We start from the raw sequence: 26,733 nt of genomic DNA, 5'->3' as shown, positions 1-26,733 counted from the left end.
TTAGGTTAAGTCAAGAGCTGATACCACAGAAGACAAGCATTTATAAACGATTGAGATGCTAGTTATAGTACAATGACCGCTAAAATCCAGTATATTCTACCACGCGAAATAAGAAATTACCGCCTATCAGTACCGAATATTCCGGAGCCTTGCAACATCAATTGCGACTTACTAAAACAGCAAATTCAGCAAGTGCAATGATTATAAATAAAGCATTGTAAAACCACCGTTTTTAGTCTGGCATTAGTTTGATAAGTCTGACAGTATATTTGTATTTGAAGTCTGAATAATATATTTTGAATTGTAACTACAATCTTTGCTAGTGTAAATAAAAAATTATTTTGAGTGTTGTGTTTTTTAAAAATGTGTTTTTCAAAAGAACATTCATAATTTGCTTGACAGAAAATGAAATTGGTAACAACGCAACGGTAAATAAAGATAGAAACATTGAAAAATGCAAAGAATAGTAAGAGTTATGAGAGCCTATACTGAATATAAATCGTAAGACGGACTATAGATATATGGCATATTCGATTCACTGATGTTAAAATGCTTTAACAGTAAAATAGCTAAAGTAAATTTACTGTTACAGATACAGACTTCTTTAATTCACACAAAAGAAATATATGTAAAGAAAGATAATGAAAGTACTTTAATTACTGGAAAGAAGGCAATGATGTGGAAAATTGACAAAATACACCTTAGTGTGGCATATGTAAAATTGAACACAGAACCGACATAGATTACTATCCGGAGTACAGAAAACAGTTTAAGGAAGATATAACTCGGTATTGCAGCAATAACTTCATGCTAACTTCAGCTAACGTCATAAATGAAACCCACCGGCACCGAATATTAAAAGTCGATAGAACATTAAAACAGCACAGGATATTAAAAGAAATATCAAGCAAAAATTGATTTTTGTTTCACTAAAGTTTATCAAATTGTTTAAAACAAATTTCATACTTTTAAGATTGATCCCCACAGAGTATAATTAGAAACCTTTTCAAACTACTTAATTTCATAGTATTAGACGAAATTACTTGCGAAAGACTTTTTCTGCAGTGTTTACACTTATGTGACTAAACTGCTTAAAAGAAATTTCACACTTGCGAGGCTTTTCTCCAGTGTGCACTCTCAAATGTATTTTCAAATAGTGTGCACCAGTAAATTGCTTAAAACAAATTTCACACTTGTAAGGCTTTTCTCCAGTGTGCACTCTCAAATGTCTCTTCAAATTGTGTACTCGAGTAAACTGCATCAGTATGCACTCTCAAATGACTCTTCCAATTGTGTGCTCCAGTAAACTTCTTAAAACATATTTCGCACTTGTAACGCTTTGGTCCAGTGATCACTATAAAATGTCTTTTCAAATTGTGTGCTCCAGTAAATTGCTTAAAACAAATTTTGCACTTGTAACGCTTTGGTCCAGTGTTCACTATAAAATGTCTTTTCAAATTGTGTGCTCCAGTAAATTGCTTAAAACAAATTTCGCACTTGTAACGCTTTGGTCCAGTGTTCACTATAAAATGTCTTTTCAAATTGTGTGCTCCAGTAAATTGCTTAAAACAAATTTCGCACTTGTAACGCTTTGGTCCAGTGTTCACTATAAAATGTCTTTTCAAATTGTGTGCTCCAGTAAATGGCTTAAAACAAATTTCGCACTTGTAACGCTTTGGTCCAGTGTTCACTATAAAATGTCTTTTCAAATTGTGTGCTCCAGTAAATTGCTTAAAACAAATTTCGCACTTGTAACGCTTTGGTCCAGTGTTCACTATAAAATGTCTTTTCAAATTGTGTGCTACAGTAAATTGCTTAAAACAAATTTCGCACTTGTAACGCTTTGGTCCGGTGTTCACTATAAAATGTCTTTTCAAATTGTGTGCTCCAGTAAATTGCTTAAAACAAATTTCGCACTTGTAACGCTTTGGTCCAGTGTTCACTATAAAATGTTTTTTCAAATTGTGTGCTCCAGTAAATTGCTTAAAACAAATTTCGCACTTGTAACGCTTTGGTCCGGTCTTCACTATAAAATGTCTTTTCAAATTGTGTGCTCCAGTAGATTGCTTAAAACAAATTTCGCACTTGTAACGCTTTGGTCCAGTGTTCACTATAAAATGTCTTTTCAAATTGTGTGCTACAGTAAATTGCTTAAAACAAATTTCGCACTTGTAACGCTTTGCTCCGGTGTGAACTTTTGTATGTTTATCGAAAGAACTTAATCCAAAGTAAACTGCTTAAAACAAGCATCACTGTGAAGATTTTTTCCAGTGTGCGTTTTTATATGTCGTTTCAAATAATCTGTCAGTGTTTACACTTACAATAACGAAAACTGATGTAAAAATGTCGTTATAAAGTTAACATAATCGGCTGACACACAATGGTTTCTTAGAATGAAGCAGAATAATGCAGTTATGATATCGCTATATTTACAATGACGATATATGTAGATACATTGCATATTCGATTTACTGATGTTAAGAATACTGTAACAGAGGCACTGTTACAGATACAGATTTTTTAATTCACACAAAAGAAACACATGCAAGGAAATAGAAAATAAATGCCTTAATTACTGTGAAAAATTGACAAAATACACCTTACCGCGGCATATGTAACAGTGAACACAGATTAGACATAAATAACTGTCCGGAGTACATAAAACAGTTTAAGAGAGATATTATAACTCGGTATTGTAGAAAAAATACTAGTTTATATTAGTTTCACTAATACATTCTGAACAAAATCCTATCTTGGTAACTTTTCGAAAAAAAAAAAAATCGTGATTTTATATAATTAGCATATAATTTTTCAAATGTACATAAAAATACAACATGGAAAAAATATGCAGTTTTTTGTCTAAGTGTATTTATCAGTAGTGCAAATATACAATTACTTTCTGATTTACATTTGACCAAATTTTTCTAGATTTTAAAAAAGTTTCTCTGTTTCATGAAAATATCCCTTATGGATAACCAAAAATTGATTTTTGTTGCATTAAAGTTTATCAAGTGTGTAATTTCATATGTATGGCAAATTGTTTAAAACACATTTCACACTTTTAAGGTTGATCCCCACAGGGTATAATTAAAAACCGTTTCAAACTACTTAAATTCATAGTATTAGACGAAACTAACTTTTTCTGCAATGTGTACTCTAAAATGATTTTTCAAACCACTTGTGCGGTTAAATTGCTTAAATCAAATTTGAAACTTGTAAGGCTTTTCGCCAGTATGAACTTTCGTATGGTAAACCAAAGAACCTTTTTGAGCGAACTGCTTAACACAAATTTCACACTTGTAAGGCTTTTCTCCAGTGTGAAATATCAAATGCCCTTTCAAATTACTTGTGCTACTAAACTGCTTAAAACAAATTTCACACTTGTAAGGCATTTCTCCAGTGTGCAATTTCAAATGACTATTCAAATCATATGCTCGAGTAAACTGCTTAAAACAAACTTCACACTTGTGAGGCTTTTCTCCAGTGTGAATTTTCGTATGGCCAACCAAAGAACCTTTTTGAGTGAACTGCTTAAAACAAATTTCACACTTGTGAGGCTTTTCTCCATTGTGAATTTTTTGTATGGTCAACCAAAGAACCTTTTTGAGCGAACTGCTTAAAACAAATTTCACGCTCGAAGGACCACATGAATAAAGTTTTTATTTCTGAGCCTTCAGAAGTATTGTGGACTGTATTCCTTGTATAAAAAATATTTATTCTGACTTTAACACTTTTATTATAATAATTTTATAAAAACTTAAAATTAACAAAACCAAAAAAGAATGTCTTCTTATTGCTTGACAGCTACGCGCGTGGTGTCGTTGTCGCTAGTGTTCGATGCATGCGCCCTGTGATCCGTGCAGGGACGGCTCTTGCACTGTTGACTGCTGAACATGCCGCCCCCCTTGAAAGGCTTAAGTGATGCCTTTCAAACAACGCTTCTTGTAAACCATAACCATTATTGTTCATCCATTGGCAGGACGGCTAACTTTACACAAGGCCTTTTGAATTCACCTTTAGAAGTACGCACAGTCACGACCCGCACAACATTATCTGTCCCAGCATGTAGTTGCAATATTCTACCCAATTCCCATTTAGTAGGAGGAAGACCATCCTCTTGAATAATAACCAATGATCCAATTTTCACGTTGTCAGCTGCCGTTCTCCATTTGGTTCGCTGCTGAAGTGAAGAGAGGTACTCACGTGACCAGCGTACCCAAAAACTCTGAATTATCTGAGTCAGGTGATGATACCGTTTCAACTTATTCGGGTTTATTTCAGTTCTTCACATCTTCTTGTGGCAGTGCTACAAGTGGTGCTCCAATTAGAAAATGTCCAGGGGTGAGTACACCAAGGTCTTCTGGACTTTCCGACAGAGGTAATAAAGGACGGGAATTTAGGAGAGACTCAATTTGCGTCAACAAAGTATACATTTCGTCATATGTAAATTTATTATTACACATTACCCTTCGTATATGAAACTTTACCGATTTTACAGTTGATTCCCAGATGCCACCAAAATGTGGTGAGTGAGCTGGAATAAAATGCCAATGAATCTTATGTTCCGAAAAATAATCTAAAAAACTTGATTTTACCGTTGCATCATTCATAAATGAATATAACTCCTGCAAATGATTATTTGCCCCAACGAAGTTAATTCCATTATCAGAATACATATTTTTACATAGACCTCTTCTAGCAATGAAACGTTTAAATGAATTTAAGAATGAATTAGTACTTAAATCATATACAAGTTCAATATGTGTCGCCCTTGTTGTAAAACATGTAAAAATACATATATAGCATTTAACTACTTTACAATTTCGTAAATAGCTTGTTTTCAATTCAAAGGGACCCCCATAATCTACACCACAATTATGAAATGGCCTTGTAGGCAGAAGTCTAAATTTAGGTAAATCTCCCATAAGAGGTACAAGCAATGTAGGTTTGACACGAAAGCAAGTAACACATTTATGCACAATGTGCCTAACCGTGCTACGTCCAGATAATAACCAAAATTTTAAACGAATTATTGATAGCAATGCTTGTGGACCTGCATGCAAGTATATATGATGATACGATATCACTATAAGTTTAGTTAATACATGGCCGTTCGGGAGTATGACTGCATGCTTCTGATCAAAAGACAATTCTGACTTTTGAAGACGTCCACCAACTCGTAATAGTCCTTTATCATCAAGAAAAGGATTTAATGATAAGATTTTACTCGATTTATGTATTGGTTTTGATTTTTTTATTGTTTGTATTTCCTGATGAAATACTTCATTTTGTGCCATATATACCAAACAGAAAAAACTTCTTTCTTTTTCATCTACAGTAAAAGGACCCGTTGTCTTATTATTAGATGATTTACAATTGGTGACCAACCGAAGTATATATGCAAAAACACGCTGCAATTTAGCTAAGCTGGAAAATCGGTTCCAAATTTCAGCAAATTGCACAGTTGACATAAATGTTTGAATTACCTTCTGGTCAGGTATGATAGAAATGTGTGAATTTGACAAAGCCTTAGTAGGCCAAGACAATTTATGAGAAGCTAACCATGGTGGCCCATTCCACCACAATTTTGAAGTGTTTAATAACTTTGGTTCATATCCGCGCGTAATTATGTCGGCTGTGTTATCATGAGAGTCAACATGATGCCAGCTATATCCATTAGAAAGCCTTTGTATTTCCGACACCCTATTTCCAACGAAGGTTTTCCATTGTGACGGTTCACCCAAAATCCAATAAAGAGTTATCATTGAATCAGACCAAAAATGTACCTCATCAAAGCTAACACCTATTCTTGCGATAACCTCCGATGCCAATTTGGCAGCCAATAAAGCACCACACAATTCCAATCTAGGCAAAGATATTGTTTTTAAGGGTGCTACCCTTGATTTCGCACATAATAAATGAACTAAGCAAGAACCACCTTGATCCAGTGACCGAATGTAGAGTGCTGCGCCATAAGCAGACTCTGAAGCGTCACTGAAACAATGTAATTGTCTATTAATTGGATTAGAACACAAAACTTGCCTGCTAATGTGAGTTTTCTCCAAATCTGCAATTGATTCCCTAAACTGGTTCCAAGCTGTGTGTAAATCTAAAGGTAAAGACTCATCCCAATTTAATTTTAATTGCCATAGTGATTGCATTATTAATTTAGCTTTAATTATAACTGGCCCTACTAGTCCAAGAGGATCAAATATCTGTGAAACTAAAGACAGAACTGTTCTTTTGCTAACCTTTGTGTAATTAGAAAAATTGATTTTATATTGAAGCGAATCTATCTTTGAGTTCCAATAAAGCCCTAATGTTTTTGTTGTAACATCATCTGCAAGATAATGTTCAATGTCTCCCTTTAGTTGAATATCCTCATCAAAAATTTCAGGTTTGTTTGATACCCATTTTCTAAGTGAAAATCCTGCTGTGCACAAAATATTATTTAATTCATCCTTTAATGATTTTACTTCTTCAATTGAACTCCCGCCTGTAAGCAAATCATCAACATAAAAATCCTTTAAAATCACCTGGGAAGCTAGAGGCAGGTTCAATTGATTCTCATGAGCTAATTGTTGTAAGCTTCTTATAGCCAAAAATGCTGCTGGAGCGGTCCCATATGTTAGCGTTTTCAGCTTGTATGTCACAACTGGTTGCTCATCCGAAAACCTCCATAATATTTGTTGTAGTTTTTGCTGAGTTTTGCAAACAAAAACCTGTCGATACATCTTTTGGATGTCTGAAGCTATAACTACATTATGTTTTCGAAAACGAAGAAGAATGCACATTAAATCATCTTGTAATTTTGGTCCGACCATTAGAACATCATTTAATGACAAACCACTGTCAGTTCTAGCTGACCCATCAAACACTACCCTTAATTTTGTAGTTAAAGACGTTTCCTTTAAAACTCCATGATGTGGAAGATAGTAGTTGGGTGTTTCTGAATTGAAGTCAGTTTTATTTTCAACCTTTGACATGTGACCCAACTGGATATATTCCTGCATAAACTCATGGTATTTAATTTTCATTTCCAAATTTTTATTTAATTTATTTTCCAATAATTGAAATCTTTTTAGTGCATTACTATAAGAATCTAAGTCAGAAATGTTTGACCTTGTTGGTAATTTAACAACAAAATGACCGTTTTCATTTTTAATCGTGCTAGCTTCAAACAACTCTTGACAATAAATGTCCTCCTTGGACATAACCTTTTTTGCACCAAATTCTTCTATTAACCAAAATTTTTCAATCTGGTTTTCCAAAACATTAGACGAAAAATTACATACCACTGAATTGTTGCTAACCTTAATTGATTGACTAACTGGCCCTGAAATAACCCATCCCAACTTAGTTTTTTGGAGAATTGGTTGATCTTTGCCAAGTTTTATCTGACCCACACATAATAATTGCCAAAAAACTGATGCTCCCAGTAATACATCAATTTGTTTTGAAACCCCAAATGTTTCATCTGCAAGTACAATGTTTTTAGGAATATTTATAAAATCCAAGTTTAGATCCGAAGTTGGTAAATTGTCAGAAATTTTATCAATTACCAATAAAAATGCATTTGTTTGATAATTGCTAAACTTTGATAAAAGTGTCCCATTTAATGCCTGAGAAATGTTTGTTATACCTTGACCTAAACCTTTAACCGGAATGTGTACCTTATCTGCCCGTAATTCTAATTTTTCAAAAAATGAACGTGATATAAAATTTGACTGTGAACCTGAATCCAATAAAACTCTACATTCATGCAAAATTCCATATTTGTCTTGCATATATACTAAGGCCGTTGAAAGTAAAATATCAGTTTTTAATCTGTATGATATACCTTGCTTAGAATGATTTAAAAAATTAATTGAATCCTGACCTATATCACCCGAATGTGATTCTAAAAAACATGTCTGACCTATATCACCCGAATGTGATTCTAAAAAACATGTCTGACCTATATCACCCGAATGTGATTCCAAAAAACCTGTCTGACCCAAAAAGTTTAATTGAGATGTACCTTCCATTGAATTATTATGGAATGCACCTTGTCCCTGAATATGTACTTCCTTTCCCTGATTAGATATGCCATTTCCCTGTGTGTGTGTTTCTTTCTGGGTAGATATACCACAAATTTGTGATTCAACCTTTGATCCGTTGAGTTGAGTTGCATTTGTTTGTAAATGAGAATTGTTTATAAATTTACCATCCATATGTAAAAGAGTATTGTGTCGTTTTCCACAAAGTTTACAACCTCCCCATGTACAATGTTGTACTAAGTGTCCATCCTTTAGACAGTTCCAACATGCTTTTGATTTTGTTACCTCTTGTCTTCTAGCTGACACTGATAAATTATGAAATTTTTTACATGAATAAAAATAGTGCGGTAAATTACAAAGTGCACATTGTTTGGACGTTGCAATCAATGACTTTGATAATGTCATTTTTTGCACCCTTTTTTTGTTTCCTTTGATATTTGCTCTATATCTTGTTTATCCCTTTCTGAATTTTGTAAGTGTTGTACTTTATGATCTATAAATGCTAAGAATTCCTGTATCGTAGAAAATTCGTTAACTGGACCCTTTTCTTGCCATTCCTTATTTGTGTAATAATCAAGCTTTTTCTCTATGGTACAAAGTAAAAGAACATCCCAATGTTCAACTGGATAACCTAACATACCTAGTGACTTTAAATTTCTTTTTATACAACCTGACAATTTCTTTAATTCTAAACTATTTACCTGAGTTATTTTTGGATATTCATATATAGCTTCAATATGACCACGTGCAATAAGTTTTTTCTTTTCATATGTTTCAGATAAAAGTTGCCATGCAATAGTAAAATTTTTGCTAGTAGTTTTTAGCTGCTCCAGTTCATCCTGGGCATCCCCTATCAAAGCCCTTTTTAAATAGTGAAGCTTGTCAACATCATTTAAATCAGAATTTTCTATGACCATACTAGTAAAACTATCTCTAAATTCTAACCAATGTTCATAACAACCATTAAAAGTTGGAACCTCCAGTGGTGGTAACCGTACATTTTTTAAGCTATTTCGATCTAAACTAGTTTTGTGACCTGAGTTTGCTATAGTATCGTTTAAATTAACTTCATTCTTTAATATAATTTCTGCAGAGGCTATTAGTTTAAAATATGCATCCTGAAAATCTAACCTTTCTTGTAATTGTTCCTCTGATGTGTCTAATAAGTCAATTTCACTTTGTATTTGATCAAAATCATTCCACCATTCTTTGCATTTGTCAACCCTAACTTGTAATTCTACTATTTTATCGTGAGTAAAACTGCTTATAAATGAATCAAATTTTGTAATTTGTGCCTTAAAGATACCACGCTTTCTTTTTAAAACTGTTAACTGATCCATTGCATCGACTATGTATAATATCAATAAAGTTTAAAGCTTGCTATTAATAAATCCTAACAAACCGAAATTATAATAACCTTGTGACACAAATTAATATCTCTCTTATTCCAGGATAGGTATTATAGGAATGAAAAATGTGTACTCACCACATACCATGCCATGTTAACTTTTTCACTTGCCGATAAAAAATACACTAACACTTGTTGCTTGTTGATAAAATCCGTTCGAATGACCATGAATAAAGTTTTTATTTCGGAGCCTTCAGAAGTATTGTGGACTGTATTCCTTGTATAAAAAATATTTATTCTGACTTTAACACTTTTATTATAATAATTTTATAAAAACTTAAAATTAACAAAACCAAAAAAGAATGTCTTCTTATTGCTTGACAGCTACGCGCGTGGTGTCGTTGTCGCTAGTGTTCGATGCATGCGCCCTGTGGTCCGTGCAGGGACGGCTCTTGCACTGTTGACTGCTGAACACACTTGTGAGGCTTTTCTCCTGTGTGAAATTTCGTATGGTAAACCAAAGAACCTTTTTGAGTAAACTGCTTAAAACAAATTTCACACTTGTAAGGCTTTTCTTCGACGTGAAACATCAAATGCCTTTTCAAATTACTTTTGCTACTAAACGGCTTAAAGCAAATTTCGCACTTGTAAGGCTTTTCTCCAGTGTGAATTTTCGTATGGTAAACCAAAGAACCTTTTTGAGTGAACTGCTTAAAACAAATTTCACACTTGTGAGGCTTTTCTCCAGTGTGAATTTTCGTATGGTAAACCAAAGAACCTTTTTGAGTGAACTGCTTAAAACAAATTTCACACTTGTGAGGCTTTTCTCCAGTGTGAATTTTCGTATGGTAAACCAAAGAACCTTTTTGAGTGAACTGCTTAAAACAAATTTCACACTTGTGAGGCTTTTCTCCAGTGTGAATTTTCGTATGGTCAACCAAAGAACCTTTTTGAGTGAACTGCTTAAAACAAATTTCACACTTGTAAGGCTTTTCTTCGACGTGAAACATCAAATGTTTTTTCGAATTACTTTTGCTACTAAACGGCTTAAAACAAATTTCGCACTTGTAAGGCTTTTCTCCAGTGTGAATTTTCGTATGGTAAACCAAAGAACCTTTTTGAGTGAACTGCTTAAAACAAATTTCACACTTGTGAGGCTTTTCTCCAGTGTGAATTTTCGTATGGTCAACCAAAGAACCTTTTTGAGTAAACTGCTTAAAACAAATTTCACACTTGTAAGGCTTTTCTTCGACGTGAAACATCAAATGCCTTTTCAAATTACTTTTGCTACTAAACGGCTTAAAGCAAATTTCGCACTTGTAAGGCTTTTCTCCAGTGTGAATTTTCGTATGGTAAACCAAAGAACCTTTTTGAGTGAACTGCTTAAAACAAATTTCACACTTGTGAGGCTTTTCTCCAGTGTGAATTTTCGTATGGTAAACCAAAGAACCTTTTTGAGTGAACTGCTTAAAACAAATTTCACACTTGTGAGGCTTTTCTCCAGTGTGAATTTTCGTATGGTAAACCAAAGAACCTTTTTGAGTGAACTGCTTAAAACAAATTTCACACTTGTGAGGCTTTTCTCCAGTGTGAATTTTCGTATGGTCAACCAAAGAACCTTTTTGAGTGAACTGCTTAAAACAAATTTCACACTTGTAAGGCTTTTCTTCGACGTGAAACATCAAATGTTTTTTCGAATTACTTTTGCTACTAAACGGCTTAAAACAAATTTCGCACTTGTAAGGCTTTTCTCCAGTGTGAATTTTCGTATGGTAAACCAAAGAACCTTTTTGAGTGAACTGCTTAAAACAAATTTCACACTTGTGAGGCTTTTCTCCAGTGTGAATTTTCGTATGGTAAACCAAAGAACCTTTTTGAGTGAACTGCTTAAAACAAATTTCACACTTGTGAGGCTTTTCTCCAGTGTGAATTTTCGTATGGTCAACCAAAGAACCTTTTTGAGTAAACTGCTTAAAACAAATTTCACACTTGTAAGGCTTTTCTTCGACGTGAAACATCAAATGCCTTTTCAAATTACTTTTGCTACTAAACGGCTTAAAGCAAATTTCGCACTTGTAAGGCTTTTCTCCAGTGTGAATTTTCGTATGGTAAACCAAAGAACCTTTTTGAGTGAACTGCTTAAAACAAATTTCACACTTGTGAGGCTTTTCTCCAGTGTGAATTTTCGTATGGTAAACCAAAGAACCTTTTTGAGTGAACTGCTTAAAACAAATTTCACACTTGTGAGGCTTTTCTCCAGTGTGAATTTTCGTATGGTAAACCAAAGAACCTTTTTGAGTGAACTGCTTAAAACAAATTTCACACTTGTGAGGCTTTTCTCCAGTGTGAATTTTCGTATGGTAAACCAAAGAACCTTTTTGAGTAAACTGCTTAAAACAAATTTCACACTTGTAAGGCTTTTCTTCGACGTGAAACATCAAATGCCTTTTCAAATTACTTTTGCTACTAAACGGCTTAAAGCAAATTTCGCACTTGTAAGGCTTTTCTCCAGTGTGAATTTTCGTATGGTAAACCAAAGAACCTTTTTGAGTGAACTGCTTAAAACAAATTTCACACTTGTGAGGCTTTTCTCCTGTGTGAATTTTCGTATGGTCAACCAAAGAACTTTTTTGAGTAAACTGCTTAAAACAAATTTCACACTTGTAAGGCATTTCTCCAGTGTGCAATTTCAAATGACTATTCAAATCATATGCTCGAGTAAACTGCTTAAAACAAATTTCACACTTGTGAGGCTTTTCTCCAGTGTGAATTTTTTGTATGGTCAACCAAAGAACCTTTTTGAGTGAACTGCTTAAAACAAATTTCACACTTGTAAGGCTTTTCTTCGACGTGAAACATCAAATGCCTTTTCAAATTACTTTTGCTACTAAATGGCTTAAAGCAAATTTCGCACTTGTAAGGCTTTTCTCCAGTGTGAATTTTCGTATGGTAAACCAAAGAACCTTTTTGAGTAAACTGCTTAAAACAAATTTCACACTTGTAAGGCTTTTCTTCGACGTGAAACATCAAATGCCTTTTCAAATTACTTTTGCTACTAAACGGCTTAAAGCAAATTTCGCACTTGTAAGGCTTTTCTCCAGTGTGAATTTTCGTATGGTAAACCAAAGAACCTTTTTGAGTGAACTGCTTAAAACAAATTTCACACTTGTGAAGCTTTTCTCCTGTGTGAATTTTCGTATGGTCAACCAAAGAACGTTTTTGAGTGAACTGCCTAAAACAAATTTCACACTTGTAAGGCATTTCTCCAGTGTGCAATTTCAAATGACTATTCAAATCATATGCTCGAGTAAACTGCTTAAAACAAATTTCACACTTGTGAGGCTTTTCTCCAGTGTGAATTTTCGTATGGCCAACCAAAGAACCTTTTTGAGTGAACTGCTTAAAACAAATTTCACACTTGTAAGGCTTTTCTTCGACGTGAAACATCAAATGCTTTTTCAAATTACTTTTGCTACTAAACGACTTAAAGCAAATTTCACACTTGTGAGGCTTTTCTCCAGTGTGAATTTTCCTATGGCCAACCAAAGAACCTTTTTGAGTGAACTGCTTAAAACAAATTTCACACTTGTGAGGCTTTTCTCCAGTGTGAATTTTCGTATGGTCATCCAAAGAACCTTTTTGAGTGAACTGCTTAAAACAAATTTCACACTTGTAAGGCATTTCTCCAGTGTGCAATTTCAAATGACTATTCAAAACATATGCTCGAGTAAACTGCTTAAAACAAATTTCACACTTGTGAGGCTTTTCTCCAGTGTGAATTTTCGTATGGTCAACCAAAGAACCTTTTCGAGTGAACTGCTTAAAACAAATTTCACACTTGTGAGGCTTTTCTCCAGTGTGAACTTTCGTATGGTAAACCAAAGAACCTTTTTGAGCGAACTGCTTAACACAAATTTCACACTTGTGAGGCTTTTCTCCAGTGTGAAATACCAGATGCCTTTTCAAATTACTTGTGCTACTAAACTGCTTAAAACAAATTTCACACTTGTAAGGCTTTTCTCCAGTATGAACTTGCATATGTTTATTTAAAGAACTTTTTTGAATGAATTGCTTAAAACAAATTTCACACTTGTAAGGCATTTCTCCAGTGTGCAATTTTAAATGACTATTCAAAACATATGCTCGAGTAAACTGCTTAAAACAAATTTCACACTTGTGAGGCTTTTCTCCAGTGTGAATTTTCGTATGGTCAACCAAAGAACCTTTTTGAGTGAACTGCTTAAAACAAATTTCACACTTGTAAGGCTTTTCTTCGACGTGAAACATCAAATGCTTTTTCGAATTACTTTTGCTACTAAACGGCTTAAAACAAATTTCGCACTTGTAAGGCTTTTCTCCAGTGTGAATTTTCGTATGGTAAACCAAAGAACCTTTTTGAGTGAACTGCTTAAAACAAATTTCACACTTGTGAGGCTTTTCTCCTGTGTGAATTTTCGTATGGTCAACCAAAGAACTTTTTTGAGTGAACTGCTTAAAACAAAATTCACACTTGTAAGGCTTTTCTTCGGCGTGAAACAACAAATGCTTTTTCAAATTAATTTTGCTACTAAATGGCTTAAAGCAAATTTCACACTTGTGAGACTTTTCTCCATTGTGTACTTTCAAATGACTTTTCAAATCATGTGTTCGAGTAAAATGCTTAAAACAAATTTCACACTTGTGAGTCTTTCCTTCAGTGTGCACTCTCAAATGTCTCGTCAAATGGTGTGCTCCAGTAAACTGCTTAAAACATATTTCGCACTTGTAACGCTTTGCTCCGGTGTGAACTTTCGCATGTTCATCCAGACAACTTTTATAAGTAAATTGCTTAAAACAAGCTTTAATGTAAAGCTTGTCTCCAGTGTGCGTTTTTATATGTCGTTTCCAAGAATCTGCCTGATTAAATTGCTTAAAACAAATTTTACATTTACAAATAGAATTTTTTAATGTTGTTTTTTCAATGTTTGCACTCATTTGTCCTTTTGTAGTGCATGCAACTTCAGTTTTGATGGTTTCGATTCTGTTCTGAGAAAAACCTAAAATAAAAATGAAACTATAAAAATTTGTTTATGCAGACATTAAAGGGTAAAACAAAAATAAATAAAATTAAGTAAGAATGAATATCCTAATAAATAAAACTGAAACCTACTAAAACGCCAGGTACTGACATTCAATGACTTTTTTTAAAGCAAAACAGTCCAATGACTAGCATCAGCAATATAGTGATATCAAGAATTTACCCTAATTGAAAGAGGAAAAGGATATTGCTATACTTCGCTAGCCGTACAAAATGCAGAACGAAACTCTCAGTAATTCCACGTTTAAAAAATTCAAGTCATTTTTTATTCATGTTAAGGTGGTATGTCACAATGTTAAAATTTATATACTTTTTAGCTACAGTTGTCGTCATTATTTCAAAGCAAATCTTCAACTTATGATTATGTACGTAAATTGTAAACTTTCTATTTTATTTTTATTTCTATTTTAATGATATCTAGTTAAAATTTCCAAAGAAAGCAGTAAATTTTTCATATCTGTACTTAAATGAATCCATGTCATAACTTACTTGGTAACCTACCTAAAATTTGGTATTGTGTAACAATTTTTGAACTTAGGTACACAGTAACTACGTAAAATGATTAAGTATCAAAAAAGCTTTATTTTAATCAAACGTTCATTATCCATACTGCCCTAATTTTTAAATTAACTGTACCTAAAGATAAAATTACGATTAAAATCTGCAAACTAGAGATTTTGTTGATATTACCGTAACAAGTTGTCATTTTGGTAGTGAGAAATTAATTCGGCTGTTACTTAATACATGGGAAAATAAGTTCACGTGTCATTTAATAGAAGGTACTATAGCAGGGATGTATTAAATGGCGACAGATGCCCGTTTGCCGATTTTAAGAAAAGTCTGCAAAACAATTGACAACGTGTTTTGTGGTTATGCAGTAACCATGGAATAATCTTTGATCATGACTGTATAACGTCAAAGTGTCACAATAACAATTAACAATACAATTATATGATTTTTATCCCTGGCACCGTGAAGTTATATAAACGAACAAGACCAAAAATGTTTACTGCGAGATTATACTAGTTTTTACATAATACATATATTACATAAGCTCTAACATGTCACGTGGGTCTTATATAAAAACAATTCCAGTGTTATTCTATTTATGGCAAACTAATTTTTATAGATAAAACAATATTATATAATCATCGATTAATTTTTGTCAGTACGTTTAAATAATTCCGTAAGTGAAAAAAATTATTGAAATTTACCTGAGTATGAGTATGAATAATTAGAAATGAGATGAAAATGTGAAATTTTCTGAGAAAAAAATTTCCCCTGTTGACATTTGATATGAATAAAATTGTTATTGTAGTGAAGCTACATATTTTTTTCCGCTTTTCAACTGACTTACATATTTTAGATTTCTTAGAAATATTGTTTTTTGAGCATTATTTACTTGTATTTCAAACAATTGCAAATTTCTTTATCAGTTTGAAATATATATTTTTAAGCAGGTAAAGAATTAAAAATTGCCGTCCGAATTTTGTTCAAATACAATTAAAATATTTTCAAATGAATGAACGTTCTGTATCTATTAGTTAAAATATACCCTTAGGTACATACATTATTATAAAAACGTATTTATTATTGATTAGAGAGATTAGTAAAATTTAGTTTATATTACATTAGCTCTTCATCAGTCAATCAATATTAGGAAACAAGACTGGTATACAATATTTAAAATGTTTATAAACCTAAAAAAACAACACTCAAAATCAAAACAGCAACAACAACACGATACAAAAATTATATAGAATGATCCAATCCGAAATTCCAGTACTTAGAATCGCTGATAAACAACGTCGCTGTTCAGAGAATTAAATTTCGGAAAAATTAAAATATTAGAATACAATAAACGTGCTGCCATCTACTCAAATGATTGTAAAATTGTTAGTTTAGTTTAATGCTACTCATTGAACTACCCCCTTAATAAGTTTATTAACAGCTAGAATTACTATGAAACTATACATTGATACTTAGTTAATAAGAAATATACGGTAGAGCGCCTCAGAACCTGATGGAGTTACCAGGGTTGTTAATTCAAATTAATAGATACTAGATAAAAGAGCTTTTCTATAATAGTCGTTATAAAGTTAACACAATCGGCTAACACAGATGGTTTCTTAGACTGAAAGAGAATAATTTTTGAACACTTTGGAATAATAAAGTCATATTTGAAAAAAAAAATGGAGTTACGAGTATCGATATATGACAACCGATTGAGACGTTTGACAGAAAATGGAATTGACAACAACGCAACGATAGATAAGGATAGAAACAATTAAAAATGCAAAAAATAGTAAAAGTGGCATATAGTTAATAAGAGCTTATACTGAATATAAAACGTAAGACGGACTATAGATATACGGCATGTCCTATTCACCGATGTTAAGAATACTTTAACAGATTCATGTTACAACATAAAAATCATACCACTCAGTAAAATAGCTGAAATAAATTTACTGTTAGATTTTTTTAGTTCACACGATAAATACATGTAGGGAAAAAAAGGTGGAGACAAGTGCCTTAACTACTGGAAAGAAGGCAACGACGTGAAAAATTCACAAAATACACCTTACTGCGGCATATGTAACACTGAACAGAGAACATACATAAATAACTGCCGGAGTACAGAAAACAGGAATCAATTCTTATCAAAATCTTAGCTTGGTAACTTTTCGAAAAAAATCGTGATTTTATATAATTAGCATATTTTTCAAATGTTCATCGAAAAAAAAAACAGCATGGAGAAATATTCAATTTTTTTGTCTGTGAGTATATTTATAGTAGTGCAAATCTAGAATTACTTTCTGACTTCGAAAAATTTGACCAAATTTAATTTTTCTAGATTATTAAAAAGCTCCTCTATTTCATAAAAATCTCCATTGTAGAAAACCAAAAATTAATCTTTGTTGCATTTAAGTTTATCAAATGTGTAATTTCAAATGTTTGGAAAATTGTTGAAAACATATTTTACACTTTAAGGGTTAGCATCACAAAATGCTATTAGAAACCTTTTCAAACTACTTAATTCCATAGTAATAGAAGAAAATAACTTTTTCTGCGTGAACCACTTAAAACAAATTTAACATTTGTAAAGTTTTTCTTCAGTGTGCACTTTCAAATGTCTTTCACATTTGTTGGAGAACTATAATCTCCAACCACATAATTCTATTTCATAACTAATAAATATATTTCCGCGCCCTCTGATACACAAATAAATTCCTTATCACAATGTGAATTGACTTGTTTCGTAGAAAATGTTACTCTCCGCCTTTTTGACCTAAGATCGGCCGATCATTACAGTTCTAGCTAAAAAAGCAAGTGTTTTATTTTATTGTATCAACCTATTCAACAGGCCAGATTACAGCACATTTTAAGAGTCCATCTAAGTTTCTCTACTGAGCACTCTAAGGGTAGCGAAACATTGGACTTACAGCAAGTGCAAACCGCTGAAAGAGACACTGATATCATTCAAGACTATCCCTGAAGGGGCGTTGAAAACCGGCACCCCTTCAACATTTGTAAGGTTTTTCTCCAGTGTGCAATCTCAAATGTGTATTCAAATGAAATTTGCGAGAAAACAACTATAAACAAATTTTACACTTGTAAAGCTTTTCTCCAGTATGCTTTTTCACGTCTATTCAAAGGACTTTTGTTAGAAAACTGCTTTAAACAAATTTCACACGTAAGGCATATGAACAAACTGCTTAACTGCACATTCGTGAAGCTTTTCTGTAGTGTGCGTTTCTATATGTCGTTTCAAAGAATCTGCCTGGTTAAATGGCTTAAAACAAATTTTACATTTACAAATATAAATTTTTATTGTTGTTTCTTCAAGGTTTGCACTTATTTGTTATTCTATAGTGCATGCACGTTCAATTTTCATTCTGATCTGATAAAAATTAAACTATATAAATTTGTTTATGCAGAAACTACAGGGTAAAAAAAATACTAAAACGCCAGGTACTGACATTCTAGAAAAAGATATGATTTTTTAAGAAAAACATTCCAATCATTAGCATCAACAGTATAGTGATTGATTTTCATGGAACTCTTCTATTTCACAGCCAAGATATATTCTTCCCTGTACAATTTTTCCCTGGATTAAGTTTTGCAGAAATTGACACTTATTTCCCTGCATAACATATCCAAAATATTGAAGTTTTTGCTAGGACACCTCAGAAGACTGTCAAATATTGTAATTTAATGAATTGTATTGTAAACGGCCCAACACCGAAAGGTACAAATGGGTCTACTGATTAAGTAAAGTAAAGTAAAGTAAGTATGTTCAGTAAGCGAAAAGTTACATGCCCAACGGTCTCATTAAATAATCAAGTACTACAACAAAAGGATGACGCAAAATTTCTATAAAAAAGATTAGCGTGGAAGTACCAAAAATATTCACGAAGAGAAAACAGTTGGGTCTGAAACTCAGTAAAATGTACTGGCTAATAAAAAAAGGTCACAACTGAATTTGTATAATAAAATTCTAGTATATGAGTCAGTGATAAAGCCAATATGGGGCTACGGAATCCAACTGTGGGGATCTGCGTCAAAATCTAATATCAACATCCTGGAGAGATTCCATTCAATTACCTTCCACATTATCCCAAATGCACCGTGGTACATGCCGAATGAATACTTTAATAGCGATCTTCAAATGAAGACTGTCAAAGAAGAAATTGCCAGCTACTCCCAAAAATATGATATACAACTGCAAAACCGCATCAACAAGTTAGAGAAGAACTTTATGAGGCCCCAGGCAAATATAAAGCTAAAGCGCCAGACACTAAGCAATCTACCAACAAGTTTTTACATTTTAAAATTTTCAAAAATTTTTTAATTTATTATACACATTTATGAGAGAGTCAAAGATAATGTTGCTACTAAAATTATGATTTAATAGTTTATTGTCACTGGACAGTCTCCTGCAAGTCTCTTGAAATTTAACTAAACAATTTACTTATTGTAATCATTATTACAGAATGTAAATAAATGTGATGTTAAAAGTGTTATGACATTTCCTTCGTTGGTTTGGATCCATAAATTTTTATTCAAGATTTGATTAAGCCAAAATATATAAAGAATTTTCATAATGCTCTATTGGTATAGTTTATTTCACGAAAAATGGTTGAGTGCTTAATGATTGCAATAAAACCCGACCGCAAGTACCCAGCTTAGTCAACATTAGTTGAGCAGGTAAGTATTCAGGTAAAATTGAAGCTACTGTGGAGTATCGTTATCTTGTTTGTATAATAAATTCCTGGTAATATAAAAACGATTAAAAAATCGTATAAAATTATAAAAACGATTAGAATACATTTTATTTCATAAAGTTGTAAACATTTTAACAGTGAGTTTCACTATCAATGTGAAATATCTGATTTAACAAAAATACCTCTACCCACAGTGAAAAGAATTACATCAAATCCCATTAAGTCAAGAAGGAAGCGTAAGGATGCCAGTTCTACCAAATGTATTGACGAAAGTGATAAGGACTTAATAAGACGAAAAATTTACACAATGTACGAAGAGCAACGGATACCTACATTAGATGCTTTAAAACAACAGCTTACTAATGATGACACAAATAAACTGTAGCCGCATTAGTCTTTGGAGGATTTTGTCTAAAATGGGCTTCAGATATCGTACAATTGACAAAAGGCAAGTGCTTATGGAGTCCCATCGTTTACAAAAGTGGCGTACTGAATATATAACTTCCATAAGAAAGTACCGTACAGAAGATCGACCAATAATTTATCTTGACGAGACATGGTTTGACCCTCATGAAACACCATCCAAAGGATGGTCCGATTCTTCCAACAGGTGTCAAACAAAAGCTCCACCAAACAAAGGGAAAAGAATAACAATTTTACATGCAGGATCAGAAAATGGTTGGGTCCCAAATGCCTTATGGCTTTCTGCAAAGAACATTAAAGACTTCTGCGTGGACTACCATGAGGATACAACGGCAGAGCTTTTTGAGCAACGGTTTAAGAATTGTCTTATACCTAACCTTCCTCAAAATAGTGTGATAGTAATGGACAATGCAAGTTACCAAAGTCGTCAATTACATAAGTCTCCAAGTGCAAATAACACGAAAATTTAAATTCAAAACTACCTGTTACAAAACGATATATATTTTGAAGAAAGTTATTTAAAAAATGAACTGTTAGAAGTGTTAAAATCATTTTCTATTAAAAAAGTATATGTTTGTGACGCATTGGCCGAGGACATGGGACATACAGTGTTACGGCTTCCGCCTTACTATTGTTTATTTCATCCCATAGAGCATATGTGGCACCAACTAAAGTCAAATGTTAGGTCACAAAATGTTTCTCCGACTTTAAGTGGTAGTGTAGTCGAATTACTAAGGAAATATGTTGATGATATCTCCCCAGAAAGTTGGAAAAATTCAGTACGCCATGTAATGAACATAGAAAATTCATATGTTACTTTGAATCACATAATTAAACCAATTGTTATTATTCTTGAAGAGGATAGCGACAGCGAAACAGAATTAGGTATTTAGGAATTCATAAATATATTTTGGTTATTTTGGGTATTTTTTTTGTAAATATTAACTTGTATATATTTTTCTATATTTTTTTTAATTCATCTATTTTTGTACATTATGTATTCGTTTGTATGTATATACTGTAAATAGAACTAGTATTACTGTAGATTTTTAACGATATCCGATTAGGAAGAGCAAAAACTTTCAAACACGCCAGTTTTTTGCTGACAGTCCTAAGCCTGTAAAAAGTGTGAAGGAAAGTACCTTTCTGAATATAGATCCATATACTACAATTATTCACGTAGAACAAAAAAACTACTTTCTTCATGTTAAAAATTGTTCAATTATCAAGTATATTCACTTGAACAACCTGAAAATACCATATGAAATAATTTAATAAATTTTTATAATCGTGTATTACACAGCTACCAATGAAATATAATATTAAATAACAAACTTTCTGAAGTGCGACCCTGTGTACTTCGGTAGTTTATTGAGAGACTCTTGTATACACAATAGGATCAACTCAGGTAACCATTAAGCACTCAACCATTTTTCGTGAAACAAACTTTAATAACTTAGAATTGGGTACTATGGATGTTGATATCTTCTATGTTTCATAGCCATACAGGAATACAGATTTTACATTTGTGATGAAGATTACAGCAGTGTTATAAAAAAATGAGGAATATGACCTACACATATATCTACAGCTATAATGAGATTTATGCTACTAATGCATAGATACAAGGAAAAAAGTGTTGCCTTAAGTGATAACTTATAGAGCTGAAGAACTCTGGAGGATTATATCCTTAACATAAGAGTACACTCTCGTGTACCAAATGTTGACATTTTTTCTCAACTTATGGGAACAAACATGAAAAATGAAGCAAAGGAAAAAAGATACAGTGCAGAAATATGTGCCGGTTCAGACTCTAGAAATAAAAACATAACTGATCCAGTCTCAGACTCATTTTCTATTCCAAAATATTGAGCTTTTGCCTCTGTCCTTGAGTTAGGTAGAACAGTCAAAACTGATACCGCTAGACACTAGGCAACACACTGGACTAGAGGGGTGGGGTTCTGAGGAAAAGTGGGGTGCAGCCAAAGAAGTGATCAATCAGGATAAAATCAAATGGATAATAGTCATATAAATTGCAAAGTCCATATGAAATTCCATATTTCTACAGAAGAGAAATGAAATTCTTCTGTACAAACAATTATATATGATACTACAGGCTAGGTTAGAACTGGGATACATATCAATAGTATGAAGGCTCACAAGTTTTTCATAATGGTAGCATTTACCTATGTAACAACAGGTCTTACATAGGTTCACCTTTGTTCTTTTACTGTGAGTCTTACTTCTTAGCAGGTTTCTATTCATTCCATATGTTTTTTTTTCATTTCAAAATTCTTTCCTCTATTCTATGTTTTGAAGTTTTCCCTACTCTCAAGTAGCTAAAGGTGGATTCAGTTTCAAATTTGTGGCTCTATGTTATGAGATATTTCTGAGTTGTTTTGCTGAGCTTCCCTATCGTCATGTATTTTGTTTTGTGCTGGTTTATCACTAGCCCTATTTTCTTTGCTTTCTTATCTATCTTCTCAATTGCATATATAAGTTTCATCTTTGTCTTTGCTATGACGACTATATCATCTGCATTATGCTATTTCTTGAAGTTGACCTGTAATAATGTTTTTGTTTAAGAAGTTTGTCCTCCTTATTATTGCTTCTAATATCAGGTTAAACAGATATTTGTAGGGGAGATAGAGTCATCAAATAAACTATACTATCTCTTATAAGGCAAGCAGGCCTGGGCAAGATAGACAAGACAGCCATGTGTTGGATAGTCTAGAATCAATACTGGCATCTCCAAATGTTTAGAAGCTCATGACAAGAATACAATATATCAGGAAAATATATATAATTATACTAAATTCACTTAACAAAAAAGTAGCGTGTCAACAAATACATACACACAACACGTGAAACCTGATGTTTATATAATCGTACAGGGTTGTATTAAGATTCTAGCAGTCTATAACATCTGAATTTAAAATGAATTAATTTATAATTTTTAGGAGTACTGTTAAAATAATAGTAATCAATGATTAATCTTCCAAAGAAGTATACTTAAATATTACTTTTTGAAAACTGTCATTCACACATCATTAGTTAATTGTGGTATTAATCAAAAGGCTAAAAATAGAAAGTTGTTTTTATACATTTTACGCTTTAAGACCAATATTTGGAAATAAGTAATAATGTTATCAGTAATGATTATATTATATTGGAGTCACCAATGAGGAGGTCCTCAGAAGAATGAAAAAGAACCAAGAGGTACTGACCACCATCAAATCTCGAAAGTTACAATACTTTGGACACATTATGCGAAATGAATCCAGATATGCCCTTCTACAAGCCATCCTGCTAGGAAAAATATCTGGAAAACGAGGTCCAGGAAGAAGAACATCCTTGTTGAAGAACCTCAGAACCTGGTTCAACACAACATGTATGCAGCTTTTCCGCGCTGTGGGAGATAAGGTGAAGATTGCCATGATGATCGCCAACATTTGTCACAGGTAGACACATCAAGAAGAAGAGGACTCATTTCCACACCACCATAGAGGTAGAGTGGTAATGGTGCGTTTTTTTATGTGCCCCGGTAGGCCTAATCCACAAATACTTAAACTTAGTGCAAAATATTATTCTGATGAGCTAGATGTACTATCATCATCAGGGTTTATTATAATTAAATCTACTCTGGATTTTACTAAAATATCTAACTCCCACATTTTTGGTTCTACCTTTAGGATAACATGCTGTACACAATTTTTCCATTTTTGCGGAGTTATGGTGGATAGAGCTACATCAAATAAATTTTTCATGTCAGCAAACTTCTATGGGATTCAACTCACAGTGACATGGTGGCAATCTTAAAACAATTTTATTTTGACTTTTTGCCATTTCGTCGATGATGTATTTATCATACTGTTTTTTATGTTGATTAAAAAGTGCTAAAAGTTGCACTTTGAGAAGTGAGTCGTCAAAGAGGTTGCTTTTTTAGATTTAGCCATTCTTGGATATCCGCTTTTCTAGAAGATGTGGTGGGGATCTTTTTAGATTTTCTGGAATGATACAACGCATTGTCCATTACAATCACAGAATTTGTTGCCAATTTGGGTAACATTTTTTCAAACCAACTCTCAAAACCTTTTCCATCCATTTCCTCATGGTAATCTCCACTTTTCTTTGATTCAAAACTCCATAGAGTGTCAGGCACAAATCCGTCTTCACTGCCTATGTGAAAAATATTCAGTCGCTTTCCTTTACCTAAAAATTCAAATATTATTTATCCATTTCAATGTTCAACAAAAAATATTACCTGATGGATTTTTCAGACCTGTCAAGAATGCATCCAAAAATGCTTGTCTTGATGAGGTGACTGACTTATCAATCCATGTTTTTGATTTATTATGTACGGCGTTAATCCATGTCTTATCTAAATAATATATTTTATGATTGTCATTCCTATGATCTTTTATCTGCCTTAAAAATTCTCTTCTCCAGATTACAAGGTCATCTCTGTCCGTAAGAATACTGTTCCTGTCACGTTTTACAAATTTGAATTAAAGTTTTTTTCAAAAGCTTGTAAAAAGTAGTACATTTGAAATCAGGTAGATTGGGGTCGTCGTTGACCTGTTGATAGATAGAACTCTATCTATCGTGGGAATTTCATTTCTAAAAAAGAATTGATGCACTATTCTTCTTATCGCTACCTTGTCAAAATCATCTACAGATTCGAGTTTGCCTTTACGAGTGGTACATTTTTTTGGTGCAACTAATGTGTGTGTAGTTTTATATTCTCTAATAACTTTAAACACAGAACTATCCGATACTCCAAATTTATCAGCTATTCTTTTCTCAACAGCGGACAACATTAAAGCCGGATTTTCTTGTAACTCATGCTTATACACGTTTACAATTATTTCTTTAACATCTATGCCTAAATGGCCTTTTTTCGATCTCTTTTTGAGGATAGTTAAAGGTATGTTTACTAGTTCATCGGCAGAATCCGTGTTCGACATATTAATTTGTTTTAGTGACTGTATATACAAACCTGCAAAGTATTATTTACAGGCTAATATTCTAATAAAATAATAGATAATTGAACAGATATATTAAAAAGGTCAATACTCACAATCTAGTATTTATTTTCAAGGTGTTACAGAAGCCACTGATTTTGAGGCTTACAATAATTGCCTTATCCTCAGGCATAGCAAAGAGTTTGAAGATGGAAAATCACATATTATGCACTATGATGTCCTTTTTTTTTGTTGTTTTTGTCACGAGTTCTTACAAGGTAAAAACCTAAAGGTTTTTACCTTGTAAGACCTTCTATTTACATACATATATAATGATCAAGATATCACCTCACTACAATGATAGTGTCATAAGGAAAAGATGAAGACAGACAGTACCCTGGATGTAAGCAGAAAACTTCTTATTGGTGATATCTATATTATTATTTTTTAACAAAACAAACTCTTTGCTGGGCCTGAGGATGAGGCAAATATTGTAAGCTTCAAAACCGATCACTTCTGTAACACTTTGAAAGTAAATATTAGATTGTGAGTATGGATTGACCTTTTTAATATATCTGTTCAATTATGGACTCACACTTGCAACCCTTTTATCATCATAATAGATAATTATTATAATAGAGTCAAAATAATATTAAATTTACTTACTTACGTTGATAGAAAACAGCAAATACCTTAAAAATTTTCACAGTTCTAAGTTTATTTAAATAACACTATAATTATAAACCAACACTATAATTATACCAACACACATACATAGAGCTATTAAAAGTAAAAATTATATTTATATAATTAAATTCAACAGACATAAATGTGATTCGTAAGGATTACTGAATCCATATCTGTTAAAACTGCAAATTAAGCATCTTTTTTTAGAGGTGTAGATTGCCATTACTTGTTACTTTTGATACGCTTTTGTATATAATCAGTTACAGTATAAGTGATTTTGTAACAAGTAGATACTTCTTCAGAACCTCTTATATTCTACTTTTCTGTTAGGCGAACAAACTTTAAGTATGTCAAATCTAAAAGATATAATAATTATATTATAATGTATTGCTAATACTCTAGCACAACATTTGATTTCTCCTTTTTAATTGGAAAATTGGCTCACAAATTAACAACAACTGATTAATAGGTATGTTTTTTATAAGGAGGATAGTGTACTGATATGTAGTCTATTCTCATATTCTGCTAACTTGGAACTGATCTACAATGTATGAGAATGTGCTAGTATACTGTCCTTGCAATAAACACTCATGATACTATGATTAAGAAGATAAGATATTGCGCATAAGTCGTGACGTAATTGGAGACTTGCACGTTCGTAATGTCAATTTTTTGTATGTGTCAATAAATAATCTTTAATAAATAGTTTGGAGATATCCTTTTGTGTACGATTACTGTAATTATTAAACCTTTATTTAATATTATTATTTTGCTAATTGAATAATTTTATCACAGAATGCATAAAAATCCCATTTAACTTTAACAAGAATTCAAATTCTGCTCTCCAATGACGGCATGCGCGAACACGACCGATTTTGTGCTACGGGACGATCCTATCTTGTTAGTCATAGCAAAGAATATAGACGCTTAATAAGCGTCTATATTCTTTGGTCATAGTATCATGATAAAC

The 26,733-nt window shown here is 32.7% G+C and overlaps 3 protein-coding genes across 4 annotated transcripts in view; all 3 read right to left on the bottom strand.

Annotated features, from left to right (window-relative positions):
- LOC140432288 (uncharacterized) overlaps positions 1 to 26,733 on the bottom strand; it is a 33,170-nt gene that overhangs the window by 5,124 nt on the left and 1,313 nt on the right. The window contains exon 4 of one of the 2 annotated variants that reach the window (XM_072520104.1): positions 12,127 to 14,423. The exons of the other annotated variant lie outside the window; for it this stretch is intronic. Within the exon in view, the coding sequence (XP_072376205.1) occupies positions 12,127 to 14,423 (2,297 nt within the window). Of the gene's footprint in view, positions 1 to 12,126; positions 14,424 to 26,733 lie in introns of those variants that run through there. 2 annotated transcript variants of the gene reach the window in all.
- On the bottom strand, positions 3,959 to 8,438 carry LOC140442459 (uncharacterized). Its single transcript, XM_072533531.1, has 3 exons — positions 7,958 to 8,438; positions 5,487 to 7,918; positions 3,959 to 4,225 (listed from the first exon to the last, which is right to left on the bottom strand). Exons 1-3 carry the CDS (start codon positions 8,211 to 8,213, stop codon positions 3,959 to 3,961), a joined length of 2,955 nt encoding a protein of 984 aa, XP_072389632.1. The 5' UTR covers positions 8,214 to 8,438.
- On the bottom strand, positions 9,699 to 12,059 carry LOC140432289 (uncharacterized). The gene has a single exon (XM_072520107.1). The coding sequence runs from the start codon at positions 12,057 to 12,059 to the stop codon at positions 9,795 to 9,797; it is 2,265 nt and encodes a 754-aa protein (XP_072376208.1). The 3' UTR covers positions 9,699 to 9,794.

Source organism: Diabrotica undecimpunctata, chromosome 1, assembly GCF_040954645.1.
Source record: "Diabrotica undecimpunctata isolate CICGRU chromosome 1, icDiaUnde3, whole genome shotgun sequence".
NCBI classification, from domain to species: domain Eukaryota; kingdom Metazoa; phylum Arthropoda; class Insecta; order Coleoptera; family Chrysomelidae; genus Diabrotica; species Diabrotica undecimpunctata.
This window is presented reverse-complemented; position numbering and strand designations above follow the sequence as displayed.

Excerpts from the sequence above, each read along its gene's own strand:
- LOC140442459 (XM_072533531.1), bottom strand. The coding sequence starts at position 8,213 with ATGGATGGTAAATTTATAAACAATTCTCATTTACAAACAAATGCAACT. Across the intron at positions 7,919-7,957 it reads ATCACATTCGGGTGATATAG|GTCAGACATGTTTTTTAGAA; the intron begins GTCAGACATGTT and ends CGGGTGATATAG. Across the intron at positions 4,226-5,486 it reads CTATCATACCTGACCAGAAG|AGTTTTTGGGTACGCTGGTC; the intron begins GTAATTCAAACA and ends CAGATAATTCAG.
- LOC140432289 (XM_072520107.1), bottom strand. The coding sequence starts at position 12,059 with ATGCCTTACAAGTGTGAAATTTGTTTTAAGCAGTTTACTCAAAAAAGT.